The 27003-nt window shown below is 41.2% G+C and overlaps 1 protein-coding gene across 5 annotated transcripts in view; it reads left to right on the top strand.

Moving 5' to 3' along the window:
• DMD (dystrophin) overlaps window positions 1-27003 on the top strand; it is a 2214077-nt gene that overhangs the window by 2033267 nt on the left and 153807 nt on the right. For all 5 annotated transcript variants that reach the window (XM_088454197.1, XM_088454193.1, XM_088454194.1 and 2 more), the window contains one exon: window positions 3635-3696. In XM_088454197.1, coding sequence (XP_088310323.1) covers window positions 3635-3696 — 62 coding nt within the window. The remainder of the gene's footprint in view (window positions 1-3634; window positions 3697-27003) is intronic.

Here is a 27003-nt window from a genome sequence, read left to right as displayed (position 1 = left end):
TGCTTAAAGTATGGTAACAAAGTCAGGATATAAGACATTTATGAGTTTGTAGTAATCTGAGGTCTGCGGAGACCTTTATCATAGGTAACTTGCTTCAATGCATCTGGATTAGCAAATTGTACTTTTGAACAATATATAAATGTTCATGACTGCACAGATGGGAAGATCTTATTTCAATTGTAACGTTTTGGTAGAACAAGTCTGTATAAAAAAATGTGGCTTTACATCAAGCTCACTAATTTTGATAGAATCCTCTTCACAGATGGCTTACAGTATAGGTATTTGTCTTCTGCTCTGGACGAATATTCAGGAGATTTCAGCCAATCAATTAACTTGTATTTAAAAGTGTTTACATTCTCAATGGTGTGACTAGTTTGCAGTGATTTATATAGTCTAAAGAATAGTGTCAGCCCACAGAATGTGATCCTCTAAAGGGGGTAGGTATCTAGTATGCTTGAGTGAAATACGGTTCCCGTGTTCCACATATATCGCATTTGCGTGTTATGGTTGTTTACAAAGCTATCGATTGTTATGGTCCAGGAATTATTTCGATGTAAACTTGAAATGCAACTTATTTCTTTATAGAACAACTAATAATGATAGCCAGATATATTTGGGTCAGTACTCCAGAAAAATGCAAGAATCCCGCAATGGGAATTTATAAACCTATAAAGCAAGTCTACGCTCTTAGAGACTGGTAAAAGTGCAAAGTAGTTCAGATACATTTATCATAGTAACTCATCTATTGTTGAAGATTTGAGAATACAGCCTATCATTCTGGGAAATCTAAAAGGCTTGAAAAATGACCTGGAATTGGTATAAAATGTTGATAAACTATACCAATCGTACCACGTCCCCATGAGTAGTGTTTCACTCTTTGTGTGTATAAATATTATCGATTTACCTCATAAAATGTGTACATATATCTATCATACCGGTTGCTGACCTATTACAAAATGTGTGATGCTTAAACCTCTCCTCCGATACATACTTTAAACCAGCACCATAGGAATAGCTAAATGATTTAGGCATTCCTATGGTGCTGGTTTAAAGTATATTCTTTCCTAAATTTATTCAGTCAAAATTGGTGGTTTTGTACTAACTTTTATGGAGTGATCTAAGGCATTCATTACTTAAATTGACTGGATTTTTGTTTGCTCCCATAGTGGATCAGACTAGAGGAAAATTAAAAAGTAAAATTGTGTTAACAGTTAATATCCTTTGGGGTTTGAAAGTGGGCACAGATTAGTAAAAAATCCCCTGCGTGTAGGAACTTTTCACTTTTTATGATCCGAGTAATGCTGGGTACACACTGACTGGTATCTGCTGCCTGTCGGCCAGTGCGTACCCGTGATATGTTGGCGAACATCGTCGTTCACCAACATATCGCATTGGCTGTGTGGCACAGCCGATGGACAGCTATGTCTGCAGACATATCTGTCCATCGGCAGGCGTGTACGGGTGGTCTGCAGACATCTGTCCATCGGCAGGCGTGTACGGGTGGTCTGCAGACCTGCCCCTACAGCCGCGGGGAGGGGGGCGGGACACGCCCCCTGGTCGCCGGGACCCGCAGCCAGGCACAGAAGATGGCCGTTCAGTGTGTATGAACGACTCATCAATTGCAGATATCTGTATAGTGTGTACCCACCTTAATGCTAGGTGCACACCTAAACGATGGATTGGTCAGCAGTATTTTTAATAACTATTATAAACTTTTACCAAAACACAGCCTAAGCTATAGTGATACATTTCAACACTTAATGACATTCACATGTATTTATTTGGCCTTGTCTCCTAAAGAAATAGAATAAAGAACTATTAAGCTTTAATAAAGCTTTAGCTTCTCTGGGAAATGTTTCATCAAGTGATTTAATCTTTCATCGGTGCTCTGTTTTTTTATTTTTTTTCTGTAGCAACAATTACTATAAATGTTTCTATATTGTGGTGGCAATAGGTTTTTTTAAGGCTGGGTACGCACCTGCACGATATTTGCCCGATTTGGCTAAATGGGAACGTCAAATCTGGCATATCGTGCGGTGTGTAAGCCCAATTTTCGCGCTCCTGCGGTCGCATGCAATATCATGTGATTGTCCGTACTGCACAGTCATTCACACAATATCACATGTGAGGCTGTACGTATTAATGAAGTACGGAACAGTGATTGTTCCGTCATTCATTAAATCTTTTAAGTGTGTACCGGCAATTATGCGATGTCCAGGGTGAAGGTAAATCGCCCAGAATATCGGCACGATTGCTGGTCATTTAGGTGTGTACCCAGCCTTATAGTTGGACATAAATCCATTTGCACCATCTTAAAATGCGACTTGCACTTAATTGTTGCATATGTGCACATCTTGTGTTGGTGCTACAAGTTGAACATGTCTTATACTTGTGCTTGGTGAGGCAGGTCAAGGGCATTTACATGTGAGATCAGCACAGCACATAGAGACACAAATCAGTCATGCACCCTAGAGGTTCATCAGATGTGACTAGCACATACCTTTTAGTAGGCCTATCTTTGTGTGTGCCTATTTTATGTTAGTTAATGGTAACAGCTGTATCTTTGCACCAGACATAGCTGAATGCTAAAATTAAAGTAGCACTAATCTGTTGTACAATTTAAAACACCACTGTGAGAATATAACCATACTTACGCATTTTTGCGTGTACACATCTGGTATGTATGTGAAGCTTTGGTATTTTGACAATACAATGGCAATTTTTACTGTAATAAACTCCTATGGAATAATGATGTAGTTCCTTATGGTAACATGTTTGCAGCTTACTAAAAATAATTCTAATAATAAGTATAACAAATGTATATAATCAGGAGTACTTAAAACATTTTTGCTTACAAGTTTTAGGGGTCAGTTCACCATCACTTAATTTCTACAAAAGCAGTTGGAGAAGAACATCTTCAGCTACTTTTGCAGAGATTAAGGATCTGAGCCATTCGTTAAAAAGGTAATGCAGTATATACCACTGATATCTCCTGTTTACCTTTCAGCCCCAAACTGTCACTCAGTCCCCATACACTAGTATGGAGATCTAAATTCATCAAGCTCCAAAAATATAATGTTTTCTGAGCTTGGCTGTGGGAGCATTCGCCATCTTTAGATGGCATTTTCTCCTGCACCCTGCTTCCCTATGGGAAAGGAGTCCTGGGTTCCAGCTCCTTCCGCGGGACGCCAGGGCTTTGTGTGCCTGCGTGTAGCCCAGTTCACGTAGGTGCACTAACACTGCAGAGTCATACTCGGCAGTGCTAAGCTTCATGGCTACGAAAGTAGCCATGAAGGATATTTCGCGGAGACAGCTGAATTTTTGGAATAGCTGTATCCGCATCAGAGCAATGTTGAATTACTCCTGTGAATTTGTATCCACCGCTGTTACTCGCAATATGTGCAATGACTTTAGCAATAAAAAAAATAATCCACTCCCCCCTCATATCTGAAAACCACTGCACCTTATACAGTCTTAAGCAAGTCTGATCATTATTGTGATGCTGTCTTATCCAAGCCATAATGGAAACAATTGCATTTTGTTTGAATGTGTTTATTTGTTAATTTCAAAGTTATTAGTGGATGGGATATTCCCACTTGATGATAATACTTTCATTTAATTTTTTCCCTTGTAGTCATGAAACACAAACAACCTGCTGGGATCATCCCAAAATGACAGAGCTATATCAATCTCTAGGTAAGCAACAATCTCTTGAAAGTTGGTTTGACAGTATTTTTAATCTACTGAATTAACCTGCTTATTGTCTCCTCAAGAATGCTGTCTGCAGATGTTGCAGGTTGTACGTGTCACTTATCTTTTGTGCACAATATCTTGGCCTTTATTAATTTCATTAAATGATCATTACAGTATTTTATTGGGTACAAGCTATTGCAATAAAAAACATTGTTGCAGATTCATTTGTGCAAGGTCTGCATATGTGTAACTTTGGAAATTTTTGCCACTATATGATGAACAAGTTTAACAATTACAGGTAATTCTCAGAGCTTTCTATCCAGGTGACAACTATATCACTTGCACATGTTTTAATATAACAACAAAAGAGTTATGGTGTATAGTACAATGTGGCATTATTTTGTTACATTCAGGATTTGACTATGGTGTTTTCACAATAACCATCCCTTGTTTTAGGACTTGTTGATGCATGGTCTTAGCAGACAAAACCTTGACAAAGGACTATAGACTTTATTGATTGCGGTGCACTTGCAGACACAAGCAGCTGTCTTACATGTATGAGCAGGACTGTTCTATGAACTAAATTATTATGTAGACAAACCTACATTCACAAAACCTATTTTAAGAGTGCAAAGTCACTGAACCTGCTGTGAAAACATTCTAACAAGAAAAATGTTATCTTGATAGTACAGGTGTAAGGTGTTTATTGTTATTAGTGGAGTTCATAATTCTAGTCCACCACACAACCCTTTCATTTGCCTAATCATCTTAATATTTGTTTCCAATGTTTTTTTTATTATTTTTCTACATTATTGCTTTTCATGTAATGGGGGATTTTTTTATAAAAAAACCAAAAAAAAACCAATTTGCTTATTAAAAATATCCTGTGTTTTATATAGTTTTTAATTTACTATACTTGAGTTTAAAAAAGGAGAAAATCCAAGCATACTTTTAATGATATTTTTATTAAAATGAAGATACATTGTGAAAAACACACAAACAGAATATTGCATAACAAGATTTGTTCGTTTTAATAAAGGCTCAGATTTTTAAAGAAATGTCACATTGTCCCACGTGACTCTCTGTTTATGCTGCTTCTTCGCCTGCTGTTTGCTATTCCACCTCAGGATCATCTCTTGTGACAGGCCAGCAATCCTCTGCTAGCATCGTACAGTTCCATTTGCCTTGATATCTCTTCTCCATCGCTGGAATCTCTGGTCATGCTCATCACTTACTGCACCACAATTGTCCGTGAAAAACATTAACATTATCTTCAAGGACATTCCACAGTTGAAGTGCACATTCTGCCTTCCTTTTGACAAATCAACGTCTCCGATAAGATCACTTAATTCTTTTTGTGTAATTTTGTGTGGCTTTGTAGAAGGAAAATCGGGAATAAAATCAGGATGTGTTGATCTGGAATGCTCAGGTGATTTGTCTCTGCACTCAGTTTCTACGTCAGTTTCTAGTGGCTCAGGAATATGTCCTGCTTCATGGGGGTACTTGGCAAAAGATATATTAGGTTAACCTACAGTCTACTTTTTCTTCTTGGAAATCCCCTGTTGTAGAGGTCGAACCATACATAAGTAAAAATGTGTGTATGAGCATTGATCTGTCACTCCATACCATTGTCACAGCAAAAGACATGAAGCCGTTGTGATTTAATCAGAAGATTAGAAGCACATGTATTGCTGGAAATATGCAAAGCCCAGCTCTTGGTTTGGTCTCTGAGCTTGCAACCAAAACAATTTCTATGCTTCTCTTATTATTGGTGTAATGTACCGCTTCTGTCATGCAATTATCACCTCACCACAAACGTAGCAAAATAAAAATCTGCAATATTTACACACTGTTGCAGGCATGCTAACTTTCACGCGTCAAGTACGCAGAAAACAAAACGTGTGGCTCTGACTGGAGTGAAAACAACACATCAAAACAGGAAATTGTGCAGCAATCGGCTGTTACCACACAAATTGTGCCTCTATGACAAATATCCTAGAAACTAAGCAAAACATGCTCTATTTAATATGCACAATATAATAAAAACAAGAGCTAATAACCATTTAAAGTATCATATTCTAATTTAGAATATTAAAATTGGTCAAAATTGTGGGTGTTCAATGTTGATCAGTGTTGTCTTCCATAATCTTCTTTGAACTAGAAGAATTGCATGCTCCGGTCATTTGGTAGCTGGCTACTGACGGGATTGTCACAGCACTTGTCTAGCAGCTAGCAATGGGTCAGGTAACACCCTCCTCTGTTGTTCATAGATCATTACAGAAATTGCCTACAGTATCAGAGACCATTGTTAATAAAGAATATTGGTTATCTGCTGTGGGAGCAGCAGTAGCCTCATAGTGAACAAACCCTTTATGTAAGGGTTATTTATTTTATAGATTAGATTACTGTCTTTTAATTTTACATTTCTGCTAAGTCGGTCTACAGTGCTTTACATATCTGGTTACCAGCTTTAGGTTTGTAGCCATATATTTAAATAATGAGTTTTCTTTCTTTGCAGCATGTATTGAATACAACTGTATTTAGGGAGCTATTTTGTGTAGACAACTGATTATACTGTATACATGGCTTACATGTGCAGAAGGCTGTTACCAAAAGAAAAAATGTTTAATAAAACCTTTAATTTGTTTTAACAAAGCATTTAAGTAATCCGAGAATGGAAACACCTTTCATTACTAATTTGAGGAAAGATGGGTTAGTTTAAGGCCCCCATACATCAGCAATCTGAAAGCCACAATTGGACAATATGAAGATATATTGCTCGAATTTAGGATTTCCCAATCTAGCAATCTTTGCCCATACATTACAGATCTTTTTCAGTGATTTGCAGTTCTCCCAATCTTAAAAGACCCATCCTTTTACTAGGTATATAGATGGATCTGTTACGCAGCGGAAATTGGGAAAATTAGGTGGGCGGAGTGAGCTGCAATTATGCAGAAGGGTGTCTGTCCTTCTGTGATGTTAGAATTCAAAACACAAGATATAAATGCGCTCATAGAAACCCCTAAGTGTGTGTGGTGTTGTGTGCCCAGGGTGTAGTGAAGTCTGTGTGTGATAGATGGCCGGGGACGTCTTCCCGGGGCAGATAGTACGGCCCTACAGTGAAGGACAGGGGTTCTCCTGACTTGGGGACTTGTGCCGAGCGCACACCCGGCTGGCCACCTGACTGAACAGACTGCCTCCGTGTGCACGCGTCTGTATAGTGCACCGCGGTCTGGGGTGCGGGTGCCAGTTAAGGTATCGGCGATACCAGAGACCTTGCACCCGGGCCCGTGGGGGGAGACTCACCTTGTCCACACTCCCTTGGTGTCCCGCTTCTGCCCCTCGCCGGCTAGTTGTTGATTGCGGTCGTCTTCCCTGGATGATGGTTGCTTCCGGGTCCCGTGACCTGATGTCAGCTGTTCTTTTGGGTGCACAGTGATGTTAGTGGTGAGGAGCTGTTGATAATCCGGGATGGTGTAAAGGAGTTGGGAATGTATCAGACATCAGTATCGTACTTGCTTACGCGTTTGACCCACGTGGGGTCTTCTTCTGAGCAGTAATGGTTAACTTGTGTAAGGCACTGATATATCTAATGATTGGTCCTTACAGGTCTCGATTTGATTGACTGAATGCCTGTGCTGATTGTGGAGTGGCTGCAGAATGTGTCAATCAAGGATAGGGCTGCATTGAAGACAGGTGTTTTGGATTTGTCTTGGATTTGCACTGAGTCAAGGTATTATATCTTGATGACAAATATGAATAGCTTGGAACAGTAAAATGGTACATACGGTTTCTGTATTGATATTGTGATGTTGAAAAGAGGTTTGAGTCATGATATAATTGGGGTGAAAAGAATTGTATATAGTTATGAAGTGACCCCTGAGAGTGTAATAACTTAAAGAGAGAATTATGATTGGAACAGTCAATATGCTGTACAGATTGATGGTTGATTGGTAGGACCGGTCATTGATATAGTCTGCTCTTGCAAAGTGCAGTACACTACCTAGGTATATTGAATGCATACGATCTAATGAGTGCTTATTGTGCATAATTTTAACATGGGAATATGAGCAAGGACCTTAAGGTGTCAATCGTTGACTTATTGGTCTTAATGGAGATGTAGTGGTGAGGTGAATGTGATGATCGCATGGTATAGTAGCTGGTTCTAGGGCAAATATATTGGCAGTGTAAAAGGGTGCCTAGGATGTTGTGAGATCGGTCAGTTGTCCGGTTTTAATGGCACACAATAGATCTGATCTCATTGTTTAAGGTCAGACCTCTGGAATGTAGGGTGCCCATGTTCACCATGACTCATAGTTCTTCTTTATTATATATTTTATATAATCCCCCCTCTCCAGTTGTGTTTGACTATTTTAAGTGCGGTAAAGTCCAATCCTGTTGGATCTGATTGGTGGCATTTTTTTTGAACTGGGCAGAGATGGGGTGTTCTTCACACCCTTTCTTGATGTTACGTATATGTTCATTTATTCTGATTTTTAAGGGGCAGATGGTTCTGCCTATATATTGTTTGGAGCAGGGGCATTGGAGTAGATAGACGACTCCTCTGCTGTTGCATGTCATCTTATCTTTTATTTTGAAGACAATAGAATTGCTTGTGGATTGTAGTGTCCTTCTGGGTTTTGTGCTCTTCTTTTTAGTGGTTGTGCAAGCTTGGCAGGTGGCACAGTTGAAAAATCCCCCCTCTCCACTACTTTGTTGGCTGTGTTTTATGTTCCAGATGTTTGTTAGGGTATTTTGAGTAGCATTTGAGGGTGCTAGATGATTCTTCACGATTTTGGTGGCTATGTCTGGTGCTTTTCTAAACACTACCTTGGGTCTAGGGGGCAAGGCTTGATTTAGGATGTCGTCCCCTAGGAGTATAGGCCAATGTTTGTTGACTATATGCTTGATTTGTCTGGCTTGATTGCTGTATTGAGTTAAAAATATATATAATTGTCCGCATCTGTGTTTGCGGTATTTCAAAAGGGAGCTTCTGCTGGCTTCCCTAATGGATAAAAAAGCTGATTCGACCCTGGTGGTTTTTTTTTTTTTTCTCCAGTAGTTGTGATTTTAATATATCCCCCTGTGTGTTGTAGTCCTTAAGTCTGGAGCAATTGCACCAGACTCTTGTGAATTGACCTATAGGTATTCCATTCAACCAACTGGGGTGGTGGCTGCTGGTTGCCACGGTACGTGTTTGTGTGTATCTGGTTCTGGTCTATAAAAATGTTTAGGTCAAGGAATTCAACTGTTGTCTTGCTGTATTTGGTCATGAATGTTTGGTTCTGGTTATTGTCATTCATGTAATCAATAAAGCTTTTTAAGGATGCTTCGTCGCTTTTCCAAATGAAAATTGTAATCTATGTAGCGTGTCCATAGGACGAGGTTTGCGCCAAAAGCTATGGTTGGATCAGATGGAATTGTCCTCCCCAGAAACTCATGAAGAGGTTCGCATAGCTTGACGCAAACCTCGTCCCCATGGCTGTACCAGTTAGTTGTAAATAGAAATTGTCTTGAAACCATAAATAATTGTGTGTCAAGATGAACAGGATGCTTTTCGGGATGAATTCACTCTGTGTGGTAGACTTTTTGGGGTCATGTTCTAGATAGTGTTTGACACTCTCAAGCCCTTGATCATGTTTGATGATTGAGTAGAGATGATACATCACTCGTGGCGAGCCATGGGCCCTGGTCCCAGACTGTCAGTCAATTTATTGAGTATGCTGGTTGTGTCTTGCAAATATGACTTTTGCTCCTTTTACATAGGGCTGTAAAAAGGTGTCCAGATACTGGGAAAGTGAAGTTAGGGAATTTATCCACGAGATTATGGGACGGCCAGGGGGATTAGTTGGGTCCTTATGTACCTTTGGGAGGTGATAAAAAACCGGGATGATGGGATGTGTTGTGTTTTTAGAAACTCGTGTTCCTTTGTGGTAAGGATCCCTATCTGTTGTCCTTCTTTTAGTAGGCATCATAGTTCCTGTTGGTATTTGGTGGTAGGGTATTCACTAATCTATATGTTGTCGTGTCTTGTAGAATTCTATGTGATTCTTTAATGTAATTGGTTGTGTTTAGAATCACTATACCACCTCCCTTGTCGGCTGATTTGTTGACTATTGGAGTTCGCCTTGAACTCTTTTAGTGCTTTGTATTCAGCCTTGTTGAGGTTTAATAATTGATTTTGATTCAATTATTGATAGGTTCAGTTATGTTGAGGTTTAGGATGATGGTGGATTCGATCTCTATATTGATGGATCAGTGTTGTGGGTGGTGAAGTTAAGTAGGTCTGGTTCTCTATCTCTTTCTATTGAGAGTCTGGCTAGACCATGGTTGGTGTCTTCCTCTATATTGTGTATTGAAAAGGAGTCATCGCTAGTGGTATCGAGGTCTCCTGAGGATATGGAGATGTTTTCAACAGCAATCGTGTTTCTATTCTGGGGGACAAACTCTCTAGAGTGTATCCTTGTTTGGTATTCTTGATATGTGAGGTTTAGTCGTTTGTAGATCGGGGTCTGCTGTGTGGTGCAGGCACTTTTGTCAGTAGTTAGTTAACATCACAATATCGATACAGAAACAGTATGTACCATTTTACTGTTCCAAGCTTTTCATATTAGTCATAAAGATATAATACCTTGACTAAGTGCAAATCCAAAACACCTGTCTTCAGTGCAGCCCAATCCTTGATTGTGGATTGGCTGCAGAATGTGTCAATCGGCACAGGCTTTTAGCCAATCAAATCGAGACCTGTGACGACCAATCATTAGAGGGGAGTGACCCTCATTCAACATATATCAGTGCCTTATACAAGTTAACCATTACTCCTCAGAAGAAGACCCCACGTGGGACGAAACGCGTAAGCAAGTACGATACTTCCCCAACTCCTTTGCTCCATCCCGGATTATCAACAGCTCCTCACCACTAACATCACTGTGCACCCAGAAGAACCGCTGACATCAGGTCACGGGACCCAGAAGTAGCCATCATCCTGGGAAGAAGACCATGATCAACAACCAGCTGGCGAGGGGCAGAAGCGGCACGTCAAGGGAGTGTGGACAAGGTGAGTCTATCTCCCCTTCCCACGGGCCCGGATGCAAGGTCTCTGGTAACACCGATACCTTAACCCGCACCCCAGACCGCAGTGCACTATACAGATGCGTGCACACGGAGGCAGTCTGTTCAGTCAGGCGGCCAGCTGGGTGTGCGCTCGGCACGAGTCCCCAAGTCAGGAGACCCCTGTCCTTCACTGTAGGGCCATACTATCTGCCCCGGGAAGACGTCCCCGGCCATCTATCTCACAGACTTGACTACATCCCGGGCACACAACACCAGCGGGACGCCGCATGTGTATGTGACCCCATCAGCCATAGGACTTATAACCATTGTCAGCAATTACACTGAAGGGCACTGTGCATATCCATTATTCCTAGTTGGGAACAACCACTATTCAAGAGACTTTATGTGACACACACGCTGCTACAAATACTGGGAAAGATCATTTCCACGCAATAGGAAGAGACTGCATTTCAATTCTGACTCTCAGAATATTTTTTATTGACTTTTAAATTGATTTTCATAAATAAACACCCCAATTTTGAAGATTAAAAGCATTATATTTCATTTCACACACGCACTTAGGGGCTTCTATGAGTCAATCCTTTTATTAGTAACGGTCTGCATATCTGCTGATCATGTCCATACACTAGCAATCTACAGCCCCAATTGATCTTTGAAATCCAACATGTTGGATAACCTGTTTTATCAATTCCAATCACTTTTTGGTTGAAATCTGCGATCTGTGAAGCCCATACATTGCAGATTTGTTTACACAATCATCTGCAGTTTGCAGAATTGCCACAATCGATTGCTAATGTATGGAGGCCCTAACTCGACAAAGGGTGAAGATGGAAAACTCATTTCAAGATTGTGACTAGCTGTCGAAGTCAAAGCTGACATTCTATTTGCGTGTTGTACCATTACAGGATCTTTGTAATGATCTCTGCCAGGAATTAGGATCCATTCTTTGGTTCTGTAGGAGAATGCTGTGTGTAATTAGCTTGCAAATATCTTCTGTTTTAGGCTTTTATCTACATTCATAGCTTATATTATAAATTAGGGAAAAATGCGTTCTGAACTCCTAGGCAATGCTTTAGAAATATACAAATTATGTGCACTTGGGCCAAGAAGCAGTGGAATCCAGATCTAATACTCATTTAGGTCTTGTTAGGAGAGTCATTCTACACGATAGAGGTAATTCACAGCAGATTCAGTCTGGACGTGTTTTGTGGAAATTGCTTTCCCAATGTGCTTCTCGTTTTTTACCACCAGTTAGTAAATCTTGGGGAATTAAAAATGTTGGTGTGCCTCATGTTCTTGTATGAGACTGTGTGTAGATAAAGCAAAATAGATTAAGTTGCTAAACCTGTAATGATGAAGCTGACCGCTCTCTGTAAATAAATCTTGTTTTAGCTTGTTACCAGTATATATGGTAACATTGCTCAAACCTAAATGACACAAAACATGTCCATAGTATATTCACATGCCAAATGTCTGAAGCAATAAGTGCACACATGTGATAGAAAGCTGCATAAGTAATTAAATACCTTTTATAATAGATAACACTTTATTTGTAACCACTTTCGCCATCAGTTAATCCTCATGCTTGTTGTACATGTAGATATGTGTGTCTGGTCAGAGTGCTTATTATTGATTATTTTTCCACAGCGCACATTCAAACCATTTAATTACAGCAGCTTGTGCAGAATATATTCAGAGCTGGCCCATCAGTCTCCTCTGACACATCTGCCTCTCTATTAAAGAAAATAAAACATGTACAAGATTTTGTTGTTAATGAATATCACAAAAAATTCAGATATTTGGTTTTCCTTTTTGAAAATGCACTGCTTTCTTCTCCCACCCTTATTCTTGGCACAAGCCAATGTCATACTTTCTGTATTAACGACACGTGATAATAAATAAGTGAATGTCACACAATAAATTTGTGCCATTTCCAGTTTGTCTTCCCACTTTGAAAGCAGTTGCGGCTAAAGCATTCTTCAAGTTATTAAGTTAGGCATACCAGACCAATTGCCACCCTTCTATGAGGCCTCACCGGGTCAAAGTTCTGCCTAGCGTACATCAATGGCAGATCCGACCAGGACCCTAACCCCTCTAAATCTCGGCCAGGGTGCAACTGGACCACCTTGCGTTGGTTTCGTCCCCTGGGGTGTAGAGAGGCCGGGCGGGCCCTGTTGAAGGGTGTGTGGCCTAATTGCTGATGGTGTGGCAACGCCCCCTTAGGTTTAAAAAATATATATTTTTGCAGCACCTGGCGCTGGAGGGGAGCGCTGTGAGCCCCTCAGCCTGGCGCTAAGCCGTGCGGGGGTGCAATCAGCGAGATCACTCCCCCTCACAGGCATAGGAGACTGCTGCGGCTGCTGCTCAGCCGCGAGCAGTGTCCCACTGCAGCCCAGCACACAGCAGTATGGGCTGGGCTGCTGTGATATAAGAAGGAGGGGGGGGGGTGCGATGTCAGATCCAGGCCCCTTCAGGTAATTAGTACCCACTCCCATCTCCCTCTCGGCACCCCTGTTCATCCCAATTGGTGCAGGAGTGTCAGAATGCATAACCAGGCAGATAGACAGAGAAACAGACTAATGAATTTTATATATAGAGGTCTGTCTAAAAAGTTTGTTGAATGGTCGGATATATCTGTATGCAACGCTTGCAACAAGGTCGCTAATGTGCGCTGACATGCGTGGAGATGTCTGGACCTGCCCCCAGTCGGGGTTTGCCCTAGGCCGCCACCGCACTGCCATTGCATTCTTTTCAACAGAGTATCCTAAGCAGTGTGTGTCAAACGGCAATGGAGCTCGTCTTCCACCGATTCCTTGCCACTGAGAAAGCATGCAAACCAATCGTACACACATTTTCTACTCTCTGCATCCTGCCTGTACACTTTCACCAACATTTCGTGCGTCTCCGTCGCCGATTTACCCAATTTGAAGCAGAACTTAATGTTATCGTTGCTCCATTGCTGTACGACACACACTGCTCGGGACACTGTGTTGAAATTAATTCAATGGCAGTTCGGTGGCGGCCTCGGGCCAACGCCTGTCTGAGGACAGGTCCAGACATGTCCATGCATGTCAGCGCGCATGAGCGGCCTTGTTGCAAGCGTTGCATACAGATATATCGGACCATTCACTAAACTTTTATATATATTTTTATTTTATTTTAATAAACTGCAGCCTAGATGTCAAGGTGTAAGCAGAAACTGTGTTGAAAATATACTATCAGGAGCTTGCAAAGTGTGTGGTTTGTAAAAGAGCCAATAGATCACAGCCAACTTATGTTTAGAATCGAGTAGTTCTAAGGGGTCTATTTACTAAGCCTTGGATCGAGATCAAGTGGACTTTGATAAGTATCAGTCAATCAGCTCTTAACTGCCATGTCACAAGCTGTGATTGAAAAATTAAATGAGCTGGTGGCTCATACTTTGTCTCCATCCACTTTATCTTAATCCAAGTCTTAGTAAAGGTGGGTACACACTAGACTATATGTCATTCGATCCCGCAGATTGGAGAGACATATCAGGTACATCGTCTAGTGTGTACCCATGATATGCGTGCTGCCGTGGATCGTTAGCAATATCGCCAGTTGGGCCTACGGTGGATGTCACTGACCATGTTATGCTGCACAATGCAGCATGACACGTCCCTCTGCAGACATATCTGTCCATCGGCCGGTATGTCCGCCCGTACAAACACAGCGGCAGCCGTGGGGAGGGGATCGGGACACGCCCTCTGGATTGCCCTGACCCGCAGCAAGACACCGATGATGGCCATTCAGTGTGAATGAACAACCATCATCTGCAGATGTCTGTCAGGTGTGTACCCACCTTAATTCTCTCCCTCTCCCCCATGTGTAGTATAAAGAAGTGATTTGCCTCTAATCTCCATATACCACAGTATGTGGGTTCTTGCAGAAACAGGAGGTGCATATGTAGAATTCTATTTGAGAATGCTGTAGATTTGTCCTTCAGCTCTTTCAGCCTAACTAGTGGTTTTATGACATTGAATTCATTCCGTTGTATTTTGCTTGTGATGGGAGGATACTGTAAAACTGAATCTTTTCTGTAAAGGAGGCATTATTATGCAGTTCTTTGCCATCTGTACATTGGACAGGTATCTGTGCTGTATTTTTTATTTTTTTAAACCATTAAAATTCTTGATGATGCGCTGGGACGTAAAAGCTTATCAGCACAGTAAAATGTAAATTGCTTATCTATGTATTGTAAGCAGATCTTCCTAGCTACATTTTTTTAAATCAGCACTTTCTTTTTACGGTTTAATTTTTTTCTTGTTTTAAAGAACTAGTGTATATATGAATTTGCTTACAAATTTAAAACTGATTGATTTATAATAAGCCATTATAATTGCGCAAAAGTTTTGAAAATAGTGTATAAGAAAAATACTGATTATTTCTGAATAGAAAAGTGGAAAATCATTTCTAGAGTTTTAATTTTCTCTAGTGGATTAGACACAAAATTTAGTGGAAGCCAAGAAAAATAAAATGTTATATTAGGCACATGTCTGGGATTGATATTAAGCTTCTCTTCCTGATGAAGAAGGTTGCAGAGTATCTAACTGCTACATCCACTGCCGTCATTGCGTTCGAACACTAAAGTACCAAATAAATTCATCTCCCCGATTATTTTTTCATATTTTTAACATTTTATTTGTTAATAAATCTGGCCAGATCACATTTCCCATTACAATTATGGGAATGCGTTCTGTTTACTAAAAATATTTGCTAAATTAAGGTTTAAAGTAGAGTTTTACCAATTCTACTTCAATTGCCCTTTAGTAACTTGATATGATACTAAATGAATGTGAAAAGGGTGTCAAAACATCCGTTTTCCCTTTATTTTAGTAAACATAATGTTAATAAATAGGCCCCTAAGGGCTCTATTTATTAACATTATTTTTACTAAAATATAGTGAAAAAGGGTGTTTTCACACCCTTTTCACATTATTTTAGTATCACATAAATTTACTAAAGGGCAATTAGTAGAATTGGTTAAGCAGATCGCATTTCCCATAGTTGTAATGGGAAATGTGATCTGCCTGAGATTTACTAAAAATAAAATGTGAAAAAATACCGGGGGAAGCCCTGTGATAATAACGCCACCCGGAGATGGCGTTATCCAGAGATTCTCCTGGTTACCGGACTCCTGCTCTGCTAAAACAGGCAGGGCTTGGAGCCGGGCTTCAGTGATCAGCTGTGTGGTCTAAACAGATCACAAGCTGATTACTGGCCAGTCGGCGCCTGCGCGGGCACCTTGTCACTGTATTTCTTTCCGAAAGATACAGTGATAAGGCTGCGGAGGGAATTTGCAGGGACAGAGCTTTATTACAAGCTCTGTCACTGCAAGGGATTTTAATGAATCCCTGTGATATTGCCTGAATTCGCAATGCAAATTCAGTTGGTGATATCGCACTACAATCTGCATTTTAATGTGGATTGTAGTAAATAGAGCCCTAAGTGAGCGAACTATGAAATTTTTTTTAGAGAGATAAAATGGAGAAGTTGCCCATAGCAACCAATCAGCTTCTAACTGAAATTTTATTGATATTGCAAGATGATACATCTTCCCCTTTAGGCTCCCCATACATCTACAACGGATTGGGGCAATTCCCCGTTCTACCTACGGCTGGGTGGGGAGATTAGGAATATTTAACATTTTGAAAGATCTCTATTCCCCGATCTCGACTCACAAATGGTCAAAATTGGCAAACATTTAATATACAGAATTTCCCCGATACCCCAGTGGATTGCCGATTTGATAACCGCGGATCAGGGAAATGCACCTCAGATGTATGGGCCTCTTAAATTTGCTTAGTTTTTAATGTTCTGGACCAGGTCATGCTCCAGCTTGTCAGACCACATCCCTGAAATAATGGTAGCCCGTTCGATTGCTTCAAGGTTATGCCAGAAGCTATTATATTGTGAGAGGACTATCACACAAGATTAGAAGAATGGGGAGGTGTCATTATTGGACAGAGGGGGGAAAAACAGTGGCTTTTCCTGTGAGCCACAAGCTCTGGTAGCATTCTAATCTTCTGTTCTACATTCCTGCTCGGGCGTATCTACCCATTGTCCAGGATGGCACTCGCCAGGGACGCTGGCAGAGGGCGGGTGTTATCTGGCGGTGCCACCCATGGTCAGGGGGTAGAATAAAGACAGGGCTGCCAGGTAGTCCCAGGTATGCCCCTACGATGTCCAAGGCCTGGCTGCTGTGGTCCAGGGACAATCCGATTTCCAACGTCGTTCAGAAATATTGGGTGTCCACCCACGCCATTGTACTATAGATGTACTATATATATATATATATATATATATATATATCTGCCTTTCAATAGAACAGCCGGTATATCTATCATTGCATACCTAGCTTACGTTTTTTATCTGTTTAAAAGGAGTGTCTCAGTGATGGAGGCTCAGAGTTTTTGACACTCATAAAAGCAATGGTGAACATTGGTGATACTTCAGATGGCTGTGTAAGTGCTGTTTGTAATCGCCATTACCACAGAATATAAAAAAATATATTTTTTTCCGTTGCATGTTTTCTTTAGAAGTCCATTTATAAAAATTTAGGAAATTTATTTATTTATTACCAGTTATTTATATAGCGCACACATATTCCGCAGCGCTTTATAGAGAATATATGACCATTCACATCAGTCCCTGCCCCAGTGGAGCTTACAATCTATATTCCCTAACACATGTTCACACATATACACACTAGGGTTAATTTGTGTTGGGAGCCAATGAACCTACCAGTATATTTTTGGAGCGTGGGAGGAAACCGGAGTACCCGGAGGAAACCCACGCAAGCACAGGGAGAATATACAAACTCCACACAGTTAGGGCCGTGGTGGGAATTGAACCCATGACCTCAGTGCTGTGAGGCAGTAATGCTAACCATTACACAGTCTGTGCTGAACAAATTTACCACAATGTATCCATGTTCTTAAATTTTTTAGCTAGCCCTTAGTGTCGCAGGTTAGATGAAATCCTACCACAGGAATATTCTACATTAGATATAATGGAAAGACATTCACGTTTTCTTCCCCAACGGAAATTAGTCTAAATTCTTTACCAAACAAACTGATAGTGGTTGCCTTCATAAATTGCCAAAATGGCACAAGTAGCAGAACCACAATGACGAAAGTTATGGCAGAAAAGTTTGATACTGCATGTAGCAGGTAAAGACAACAAGGTAACAGATTATCTTCATCAATATCCATCCTCTTTAGTAGAATGGGGCTTACAGGATGAGATTCAAAAGTTTACACTTCCTCACATAGATTTGATTACAACATTCTCAAAGACCAAAATAGCTTCATTCCACAGCTGTCACAGGGACTCCAGAACAGAATAGATGCTCTAGTCCATGGACTGTTTAACTAGGGTATTTGTAGAAGATGGCTATACGCAGTAGAAATCATAATGGTGCTTCGGTTTTGGCCAACCTGACTGGTGTCTGTAGTGTGAAATTCTGCTGGAGCAGCTTTGGCCTTTCTCTAATCACAATTCGCATAATCTATCTTAGAGAATCTAAATGAGGTTCGTTTTTAAAGCTTACTTGCTTTACAATAGGATTTGGAATACGTTAATTCTTTGGCGGAAAACTAAATTGTTTGATTCTGCTACTATTCCGCAGATTCTGGATTTTCTTCAGGATGGCTTGGACAAGGGTGTTGCTCCTGCTATGCTGGAAGTTCAGGTGTCTACATGTCTCTTTTAAACATATTCTAACTATTTTAGGCATTAAAAGGAATGAAGTCTTTTATCAAGCCTTGATTGTGGCACTAGGGCACATTTCTCTAGTTTTAGAAACCCTTAACTACTTATCCCTTTTGAACCTTCTCAAGTCTTTCTCAAGTAGCTTACACTGTTATTTATGATAGCAGTCATGTCTGCCCACCAAGTTGGAGAACTACATGCTCTGTAGTGTAAGAAGCCATTTCTGAAAATACAGTATATGTATTTAAAGTGGTGCTGTAAACTAATGCTACTTTCCTATCAAAGATAATTTTCTACTTTTAATATCAACCATGAAATTATACTCCTTTCACTGTCTTTGCAACCAAGCAATGAGAGACACAAACTTTTACATACTCTGGATCTTTTCAGGGCATTATTTGTGTAGCTGTTCATAATAAAACAATTTAGAGAAAATAATTATTTCTGTAGGACTTCACCAAAGATATACTCTAGCCTGACTTTTGCATGATGGATCAAGGATGTCCTTGTGGGTACTTGCAAGGGGACCAGGCGAAAGGTGCCAGACGTAATAGAAGCACATTCTACAATAGTGGTGCTGCAGATCGCCCGTACACACCTGCCGATGGACAGATATGTCTGCAGACGTTCACCGACATATCGCGGGTACACACTACCCAACGGGCAGCAGATACATTGGCCGATCAATTGATCGGCCAATGTGTCTGTCAGTGTGTACCCAGCTTTACAGTATATTGTATTTCCCATTTAAAAACAGAATGAAACAATTATGATATTCATCAGCTACCAACCCAAATGCTCATCATGTAAGCCTGTTTTAAATTTATTCAAACACAAGTTCACTTTATATTGTTTAACTTGTGATTTTAAACACTTGACTCTGAGGGTGACCATGAAAGTTTTTTAAAGTAACTTAGAACAATTTACTCAATGTTGTTAATTAGTAACTAAGGATAAAAACAAATTCCAGTCTATAGCAGAAGTTAGTCATTAAACTGCATTCATTTATAATCTATATATTTATTTTTGTTCTTGAAAGTAAATTTGCAAACATTTATTGTAAAAATTTGCTAATTGCAAAGCTTTTTTGCAGGTTATAGAAGCATAATTTAAGGTTGTTCCCCTATTTAATTGTAAGGAGGACTTTTTACTAGGATTTACACATTTGACGTAAAAAGATAGTAAGTTTATATGATCACATTCCCCTCTCTCCCTTTCCTGTTCACTGCAATATAATGTGGCACAGTGGTTATGAATAATGTGGGCATTTGTTATTGATATACAGGTAGACATCTGTTTTAAATTAACTAGATTACCAAAACTCTACATTTTGCTGTCAATGTGACATATCATCTCTACATTTAGTTGTAAAACAAAATTACCAGTTGTATAGATATGAAGTGCTTGTATTGTTCTGGATGCAGATGTGCACATTCCAGTCTGCATTCTGGCTCAGCAATATAAGATAAGATTTTACTGGAATCTTGGACAGAACTAGATTCTTAAGGTGCCCATACACGGTGCAATTTTTTGCACGATTTGGCCATTATTGATCGATCGTAACAACCAAACCTCCTCGCCGTCGTGTATCAACATCGTAGATCAACTGAACCTGCAGTAAGATTTCGACCTATCGTGAACGACGTGACATACCTTTTTTGCTGTTTTGGTTGCTGAACGATCTGATGTACGTTAACATGTAGCAGGGACCAGGAAGATGCATTCACATAAGCACGCACGGGATCAGTGAGACTCGTCTCTGCTTCTGTGTTAAAAAATGGCGTGAACCCTCCCCCTCCCGCCCCACCAAAAGTGCAACCAGCCCCGGGCTTTGACCCAGTGCTGGTTGTGCAAAATATGGGGGACAAAAGACGTAGGGGTCCCCCGTAATTAAGCACAACCAGCACCAGGCTCTGATTCGGAACTGGTTCTGAAATACCTGGGGAAAAAAATGTGTAGGGTCCCCCTGTATTATCCAGAACCAGCACCAAACTTTTTCTAGCGGGGGGCTAATGCCACAACCAGGGGAGCCCTTTTCACCGGGTCCCCTAGCCGAAGCATTAACCCTGGCCGCTGGTCAGCCTAGGCTGGGGATCCCTGGGGAGCTCCCTGATAAAGGGGTTCCCCTCTCTAGGGCACCATAGGCTGATAGCCCGTGGCTATCCATGGCCAGTGGGTATCGGGTTCATAGTGTATGTAGTGCATTTGAATAAAGTGTAAATATTGTCTCTTGCTGTGGAACTACAGGTCCCAGCAAGCCTCCCCCACATGCTGGTACTTGGAGAACCACAAGTACCAGCATGCAGAGCATTACGGGCCCACTGGTTCCTGTAGTTCCACAGCAAAAGCAATTTAAAAAAACCACAGGGGAGACACCGTACAAAGTAAAAGTTTATTAAATATACATGCGTACACACACATACTCACCTATGTATCCCTGTAGCCTATCTGTCCTTTCCTCCAAGTAGAAAATCCATAGGCTACCTGTAAAAAAAAAAAAAAAAAATCCATATTCCCCTCCTTTGGTCTAAAGTAGGCATCCCCGGACTTGGCAAAAAAAACCGAATTTCGTGACCCACGGACAACAGTACCGTCATCTATGGACGGTACTTCCGGAATGACAGCTCAGCGGCGGGATTTCACTATGGAAACCCCACTGCTGAGCTCTCATTGGCTGAAAGAGGCGAGCCTTCCGCCTCTCAGCCAATTAATTGTTCCCACCATTGACTTCAATGGTGAGAACCGCTCATTGGCTGAGAGGCGGAAGGCCCGCCTCTTTAAGCCAATGAGCTTATTCAAGTGCATTACATACACTATTAACCTTGTACCCACTGGCCACAGGTGTCGGGGATAGCCCTGGGCTGTCAGCTTAGGGATGCCCTGGAGCGGGGGGGACCCTTTTATTGGGGGGGTCACCGGCTTCCCAGGGAACTTCAGCCTAGACTGACTAGCGGTCAGGGTTAATTCTTAGGCCAGGGGACCCAGTGAAAGGGCTCCCCTGGCTTTGGCATTAGACCCCTGCTAGAAACAGTTCAGTGCTGATTCTGGATAATACGGGGGGACCCTACTCATTTTTTTCCCCTATATTTCCAGAACTAGTTCCTGGTCAGAGCCCAGTGCTGGTTGCTCAAAATATGGGGGACCCCTATGTCATTTGTTCCCTGTATTTTGGAAACCAGGGCTGGTTCTGACTAGCCCGATGCTGGCTGTGCTTAAATACAGTGGACCCCTACGTCGTATGTCCCCTGTATTTTGCACAATCAGCACTGGGTCACTAAAAGCCCAGGGCAGGTTGCTCTTTTGGGGTGGGGGGGGGGGAGATGGTACGCTGTTTTTTTTTTTTTCTTCTTTTTAGCAGGTTTCATTTTTAATTTTATATATTTTTTTTTTTAACAGCTGTAGCATAGTCTGGTCTTGCTGAACCCATCCGTGCTTCTTTGTCAATGACACAGATGCATGCAGCTTGGATCTGCTAGATCCGAGCCTGCATCTGTCCTATCACACACGATCTAATGAATATGCAAATCATTAGATCGTGCATAATAGATTTGGGGAACATCGTGCAGCTTTTGCTGCACATCATTCCCTTCAGCTGCCGGGGAGAGTTCAAGGGAATCGTAAACAAGATCGGATCGTTTTACAAATCGCACCCTGTATGGGCATCTTTACAATGGGAAATTATTATTTTATTTCTGTTTTCATTTGGCAGTATCATTATCAAAAGCCAAAAAAAACCAATCACTTATTCATCATTTTGTTTTAGATCGTACTAATGCATAGGTAAATAGTAAGTGAGAAAGTTTTGCTTTAAGCTATGTGTTAACATAACATTTTTTTATTTTACAACTATAGAGAGTTGCTACCTGGGTGTTCAAATATATGTTAATTGCTTTTTATTTTAATGAACATATGATGCCACATTTATTGGCTATGAAGAGAAATGTGGAGGCTGCAGTGCTTCAATTGGTCATTTGGCTGATTTGTTTCAGGATTATTGCCAAATACTGAGAATAGGTGAATTCAGTTGTTTGCTAAATATATCTTTTTACATTTTGTCCTTAAAATCAATGGTGTCCAACTGGGGCATGTGTGCCTCAACCATCCCATCAGGCCCCCTCCTGCTCACAGGACAGCGCTAACACCATTTAAACCACTGTGGCAGCCATTTCACGATAAAGCCAATTGATCATAACAACCACTTTAAGAACACCATGAGAGGTTACAGCAGCCAGCAATTTCCCTTAGTGCTGAGAAATGCTTGGAAAAACTAACAAAAAGGCATATACAAGAAGGATATTTTTTATAACACATTTTGTAATTCTCAGATTGTGTTTGTCATATTTTGCCATCTTGGACTATCCAAAGAACCGCCTCTTTTGTGAGGGATTACGTTTTTATATAAAGATGCAATGTACCCAAGATTGTAAGATTGCTTCCAGGTACCTTTTAGCTGTTGATGAGCTGCACTCAGCACTATAAATACTGTCTTAGTGAACATTGGATCAGTACACATCTATCGTGAATCTGACCCTCTGTCCCAACTGAAGAGAAGCAGCCACAAAGTATTATGCTGCGATCCCCATCTCTTGGAGCCAAACATATGTTATAATAGTGGCCATAATACATTCAATTACTCCAAACCGATTTATTTTATTATTTACTAGCTGGGATACCCGGTGTTGCCCGGGTTGAAGAATGGACCTTGAAGTATATCTGCAGCCTTAATTTTTTACATTGCAGACCAACATTGGAGAGCACGGCATATGAAAATGTGCTTGGATGAAATAGTAACTGTCAGTGCAGGTGCAGTGTGACAGTTGATCCTCTGACTCACTGCTCTTCCATTGTAGCTCTGCCTGCCCCCCCACTGGTACATATCAGCCTGTGCCTTCAGATCAGTGCAATTTTAGGCACTGGAAACCTCCTGAGAGAACTTGCTTAAACAAAAATTTCATATCTGAGACTCCACGGCCTACTTGGTCGGCACCATGTAAACCTCCATGGCCCTAACTAACCTCAAACATATCCAAAAATCTAACCCTGGTCATACTACACCACAATGCCAAATTTCACTGGGAACTGTTATTGGGTATTATTTCCTGCCTGGGAGCTGTTATTGGGTATGATTCCTTGCCTGGGAACTGTTATTTGGTATTATTCCATGACTGGGGACTGTTATTAAATGCTATTTAGGGTATGAAATAGGTTGGATCCTCCTGTGGTGTTATTAGAAGACTCAGCCATTACAGACTGTGCAGTGATCAGTCCTACAGGCTATGGTCATAATACACACACATCCCTCTTCCGCCCAGACACACAGACCCCACTGTCCCGGTAAATGTAACCGGCTGAACTCTCCTTTAAAACCTGCTCCACTGCTGGCACCACCTCTCGCCTACGCATTGGCTGATCCTGGCTCCTTGCCTCCAATCTACCGACTTCTTGACCTGCCACCTTGGTGAAGTGCACGACTGCACATTGCAAGCTAATTGAGTACCCTCATGTGAAACTTGTTCCCATTAACGTATATCGGGGGTGGTCAAAGTGGTCCTCAAGGACCAAACAGTTCAACACTATGGAGGGGTAAGCTGCTTTATTCTGTTGATGTAATACTGTTTTTGCTATTTACTTGTTTCTATGGTAGGTAACTTGGGTAAACAATGTCTGCGGGTGTATCTGCATGCGAAACGCTACGTTCATGTCAGCGACTAACACTATAACGTAGCGTTTTGTATGCAGATAGATATACAGTCGCACACAGAACATAGGCATGCTGCATATCATTTTAAGCTGCTTGTGCTAAATATTCACATCGCTGTGCAAATAAGATGCATTTGAAGGTAAAAAGTTGCATGAAGAGACACTGTGCTACAGAGTCACACGGAGCTCCTGCGTTCTGTAGTGTGACTTGTAGCGCATGGAGAATAGATGTATGTGGACACATCTGTATCAGTATAGATCGCATCAGTAGCGATTCACCTGTTTTGTGTAGCAATGCGGTATATCCTTCTCCTGCGTTTCGGTCTTTTCAGTGAGTTATCTTTTCATTTTCTCCTTGTTACTCACCTGCGCATGCGCTGTTTTGATCTATTTTCTGCTCATGCGCCGGTGGCTTCTTACTGCTTGTGGGGAGCAATGGCTGATGGGTTAAACCGGGGGCGGAGCAACCACAGAGGACGGGACCCGGCTCGAGGACCGGTAAGTTCCCTGTCCTTTGCATGCAGGAGCAACACACTTCGCCATCCTGAGATGGCGACTGCGAAGCCTACAAAAAAAGGAAAGCTTCGCTTTCCGTCCTTTTCATGAATTGCAATTGCCATACAAAAGTATGGTGATGCGATGCAGGCATGGAGCGGGTGCCCCCCTGGAGAAGTAATAAGTTTCTCCACAGTAACTTGAATTGCACGAAGCAGGGAAGAGCCTCCATTTCGGCTAAACACTAAACAGGGCTCTTCTCTGCTTCATGCATACACACCCCTTTGTTTGGAAATAATACTATAACAGCAGACAGGTGTACCTATTTTGAAATCCATTAAAGTACTTCAATTGTAAACAGTTGGACTCCAATTAATTTATTGTATCCTCTGACTCAGGGTGCCCTGACTAATCTAGTTGGAGATGCATGATCAGCCCATTTTTTGATGAAATCCATGTTTAAGCACAGATGGTTAATTAATATGGCTGGGGTACAAATCAAGCATGGATTTCCTTAAAACCTGGACTGTTAGAGTGTCTTAAGGATCGAGTTTGAAAGACATTGCTTTATATGGATGTCTCTTCCCAAATAGGAGTAGATGCTTATTACAAAGTTTATTTTTAGTTGTTACTTTTTTTTTTTACTCCACTGCAAATAAAAAAACAGTTTTTATTTTTTTGCTTCTTGCATTTCACATGTCAGGGTTTTTTTGCGTCGATCAATGATGAGCACATTCTTTACTTCAGATTTCACTGTACAGAGCATACAACATCTGTGCCGTAGAAGACATGATTAGTTGTAACTGCAGTTAGCTATGATTCATCTGATTGAACAGGGGTGAAATTAAAGTGAACCCAGTCACACTGTGCTAGGACATAGTTAGTTCCATTAATATGTCTTCACATCATATTAGGTAAATGTATTTGATTTCCATACATTATCACTAAACAGTGTTGATATAAGCAAGATTTATTGCTGTCTGATTTACTACCGAAGCTGAGAAACAAGTCTGCGAGAATCAATGTATTTTCCTGTGAATTGGTGGCTCACATAATTGCATGAAAACTCCCATTTAAGGGCAAGCTTCCTGGGAGCACAGTCAATTACCCTTTCAGTGTGGCTGAGCATTGAAGGTGGAGTCCTACTCAGAAACAAATTAGCTAAAGTCATTTCACAGGTTTTCGCAATGCCCCTTTTTATTTTGCATGTTATAAATATTAATTCATGTTTCGGCTTGGCTTTCAGTTTCTGCTACCACAAATTTCTGATGTCAGACTTGCGGACTAGTTTTTCCAGCCATAGTACTCTCATAGAGCTCATCTGAACGGGATGTAGTTATGAGACCGGCGGCGGCCCCGCCGCCGTTCTGAATCCTGTCGTGGGGAGCCTGGCAAGGGACTTAAGGCATCGAAATACCGACGCCCATCTTAATCCCGACGTCGGAATCCAGAAGGACGACAGCCTGAACGAGGTAAGTCCGGGTGCCCTTAGCTGTTAGCCGCAGGGGGGGAGGGTTAGGTTTAGGTAGCGTAGCGGGGTTAGCGTTAGGTTTTGGGGGGTAGGTTAGGGAAAGGCAACCCTGGGGGGGTAGGTTAGGGTGAGGCACCCCTAGTGGGGAGGGTTAGGCTACAAGAAGGGAGGGTTAGGAGAAGGGAGGAGGGTAAGTGTACTTACCCGTCCCCTATCGGGATACCAACCATCGGGATGCTGCTGTCTGTATTTTGACAGGAGGCATCCCGACAGCCGGCATTACATACCGATTCCCATCTGAACATCTGTGGGGAAACTATGGCTCTCACAGTCTCTGATATTGTCACATGGTTACTTTCTTGTAAAATTAACTTTATTGGAGATGGCTAGAGTTCTCAAATGTATTTTCTATTAGCAAGGTCATTAGCAAACATTAATAGACCATGAACATTTTCTGCTGTTAGCTATTGCATTTCACATATTGAGAAGTATCAAGAAATATTGCTTGTATTCAATGAACCATCAAATTATAATAGGATGGGAGTTGTTACATATGATGTTTTAATGTTACAAGATGCTACCTTCACATTCTGATTCCATTAACGTGCCACCTTCTCTATTGTTACCCCTACATACGATGTGAATAGTTAAAGAAAAAAAAAAAAGGTTGGGGGGAGGGGTTGGTAGTGATGAGAGCTGTTTCTGTGCTTATTAGGCTAATATAATTGATGAAGGGCAATTTTGGTTGTCAGCAACTTACTATCAACATTTCTACAGGGACTTTCTTTTCAATGATGCCTTCACTTTCTGCTGTATCTACTCTTCCCAACCGTACC

This window comes from Taudactylus pleione, unplaced genomic scaffold (genome assembly GCF_031769625.1).
Source record: "Taudactylus pleione unplaced genomic scaffold, aTauple2 ptg000609l, whole genome shotgun sequence".
NCBI classification, from domain to species: domain Eukaryota; kingdom Metazoa; phylum Chordata; class Amphibia; order Anura; family Myobatrachidae; genus Taudactylus; species Taudactylus pleione.
Note: the sequence above shows the minus strand (reverse complement) of the source record. Positions and strands in the feature narration are given on the sequence as shown.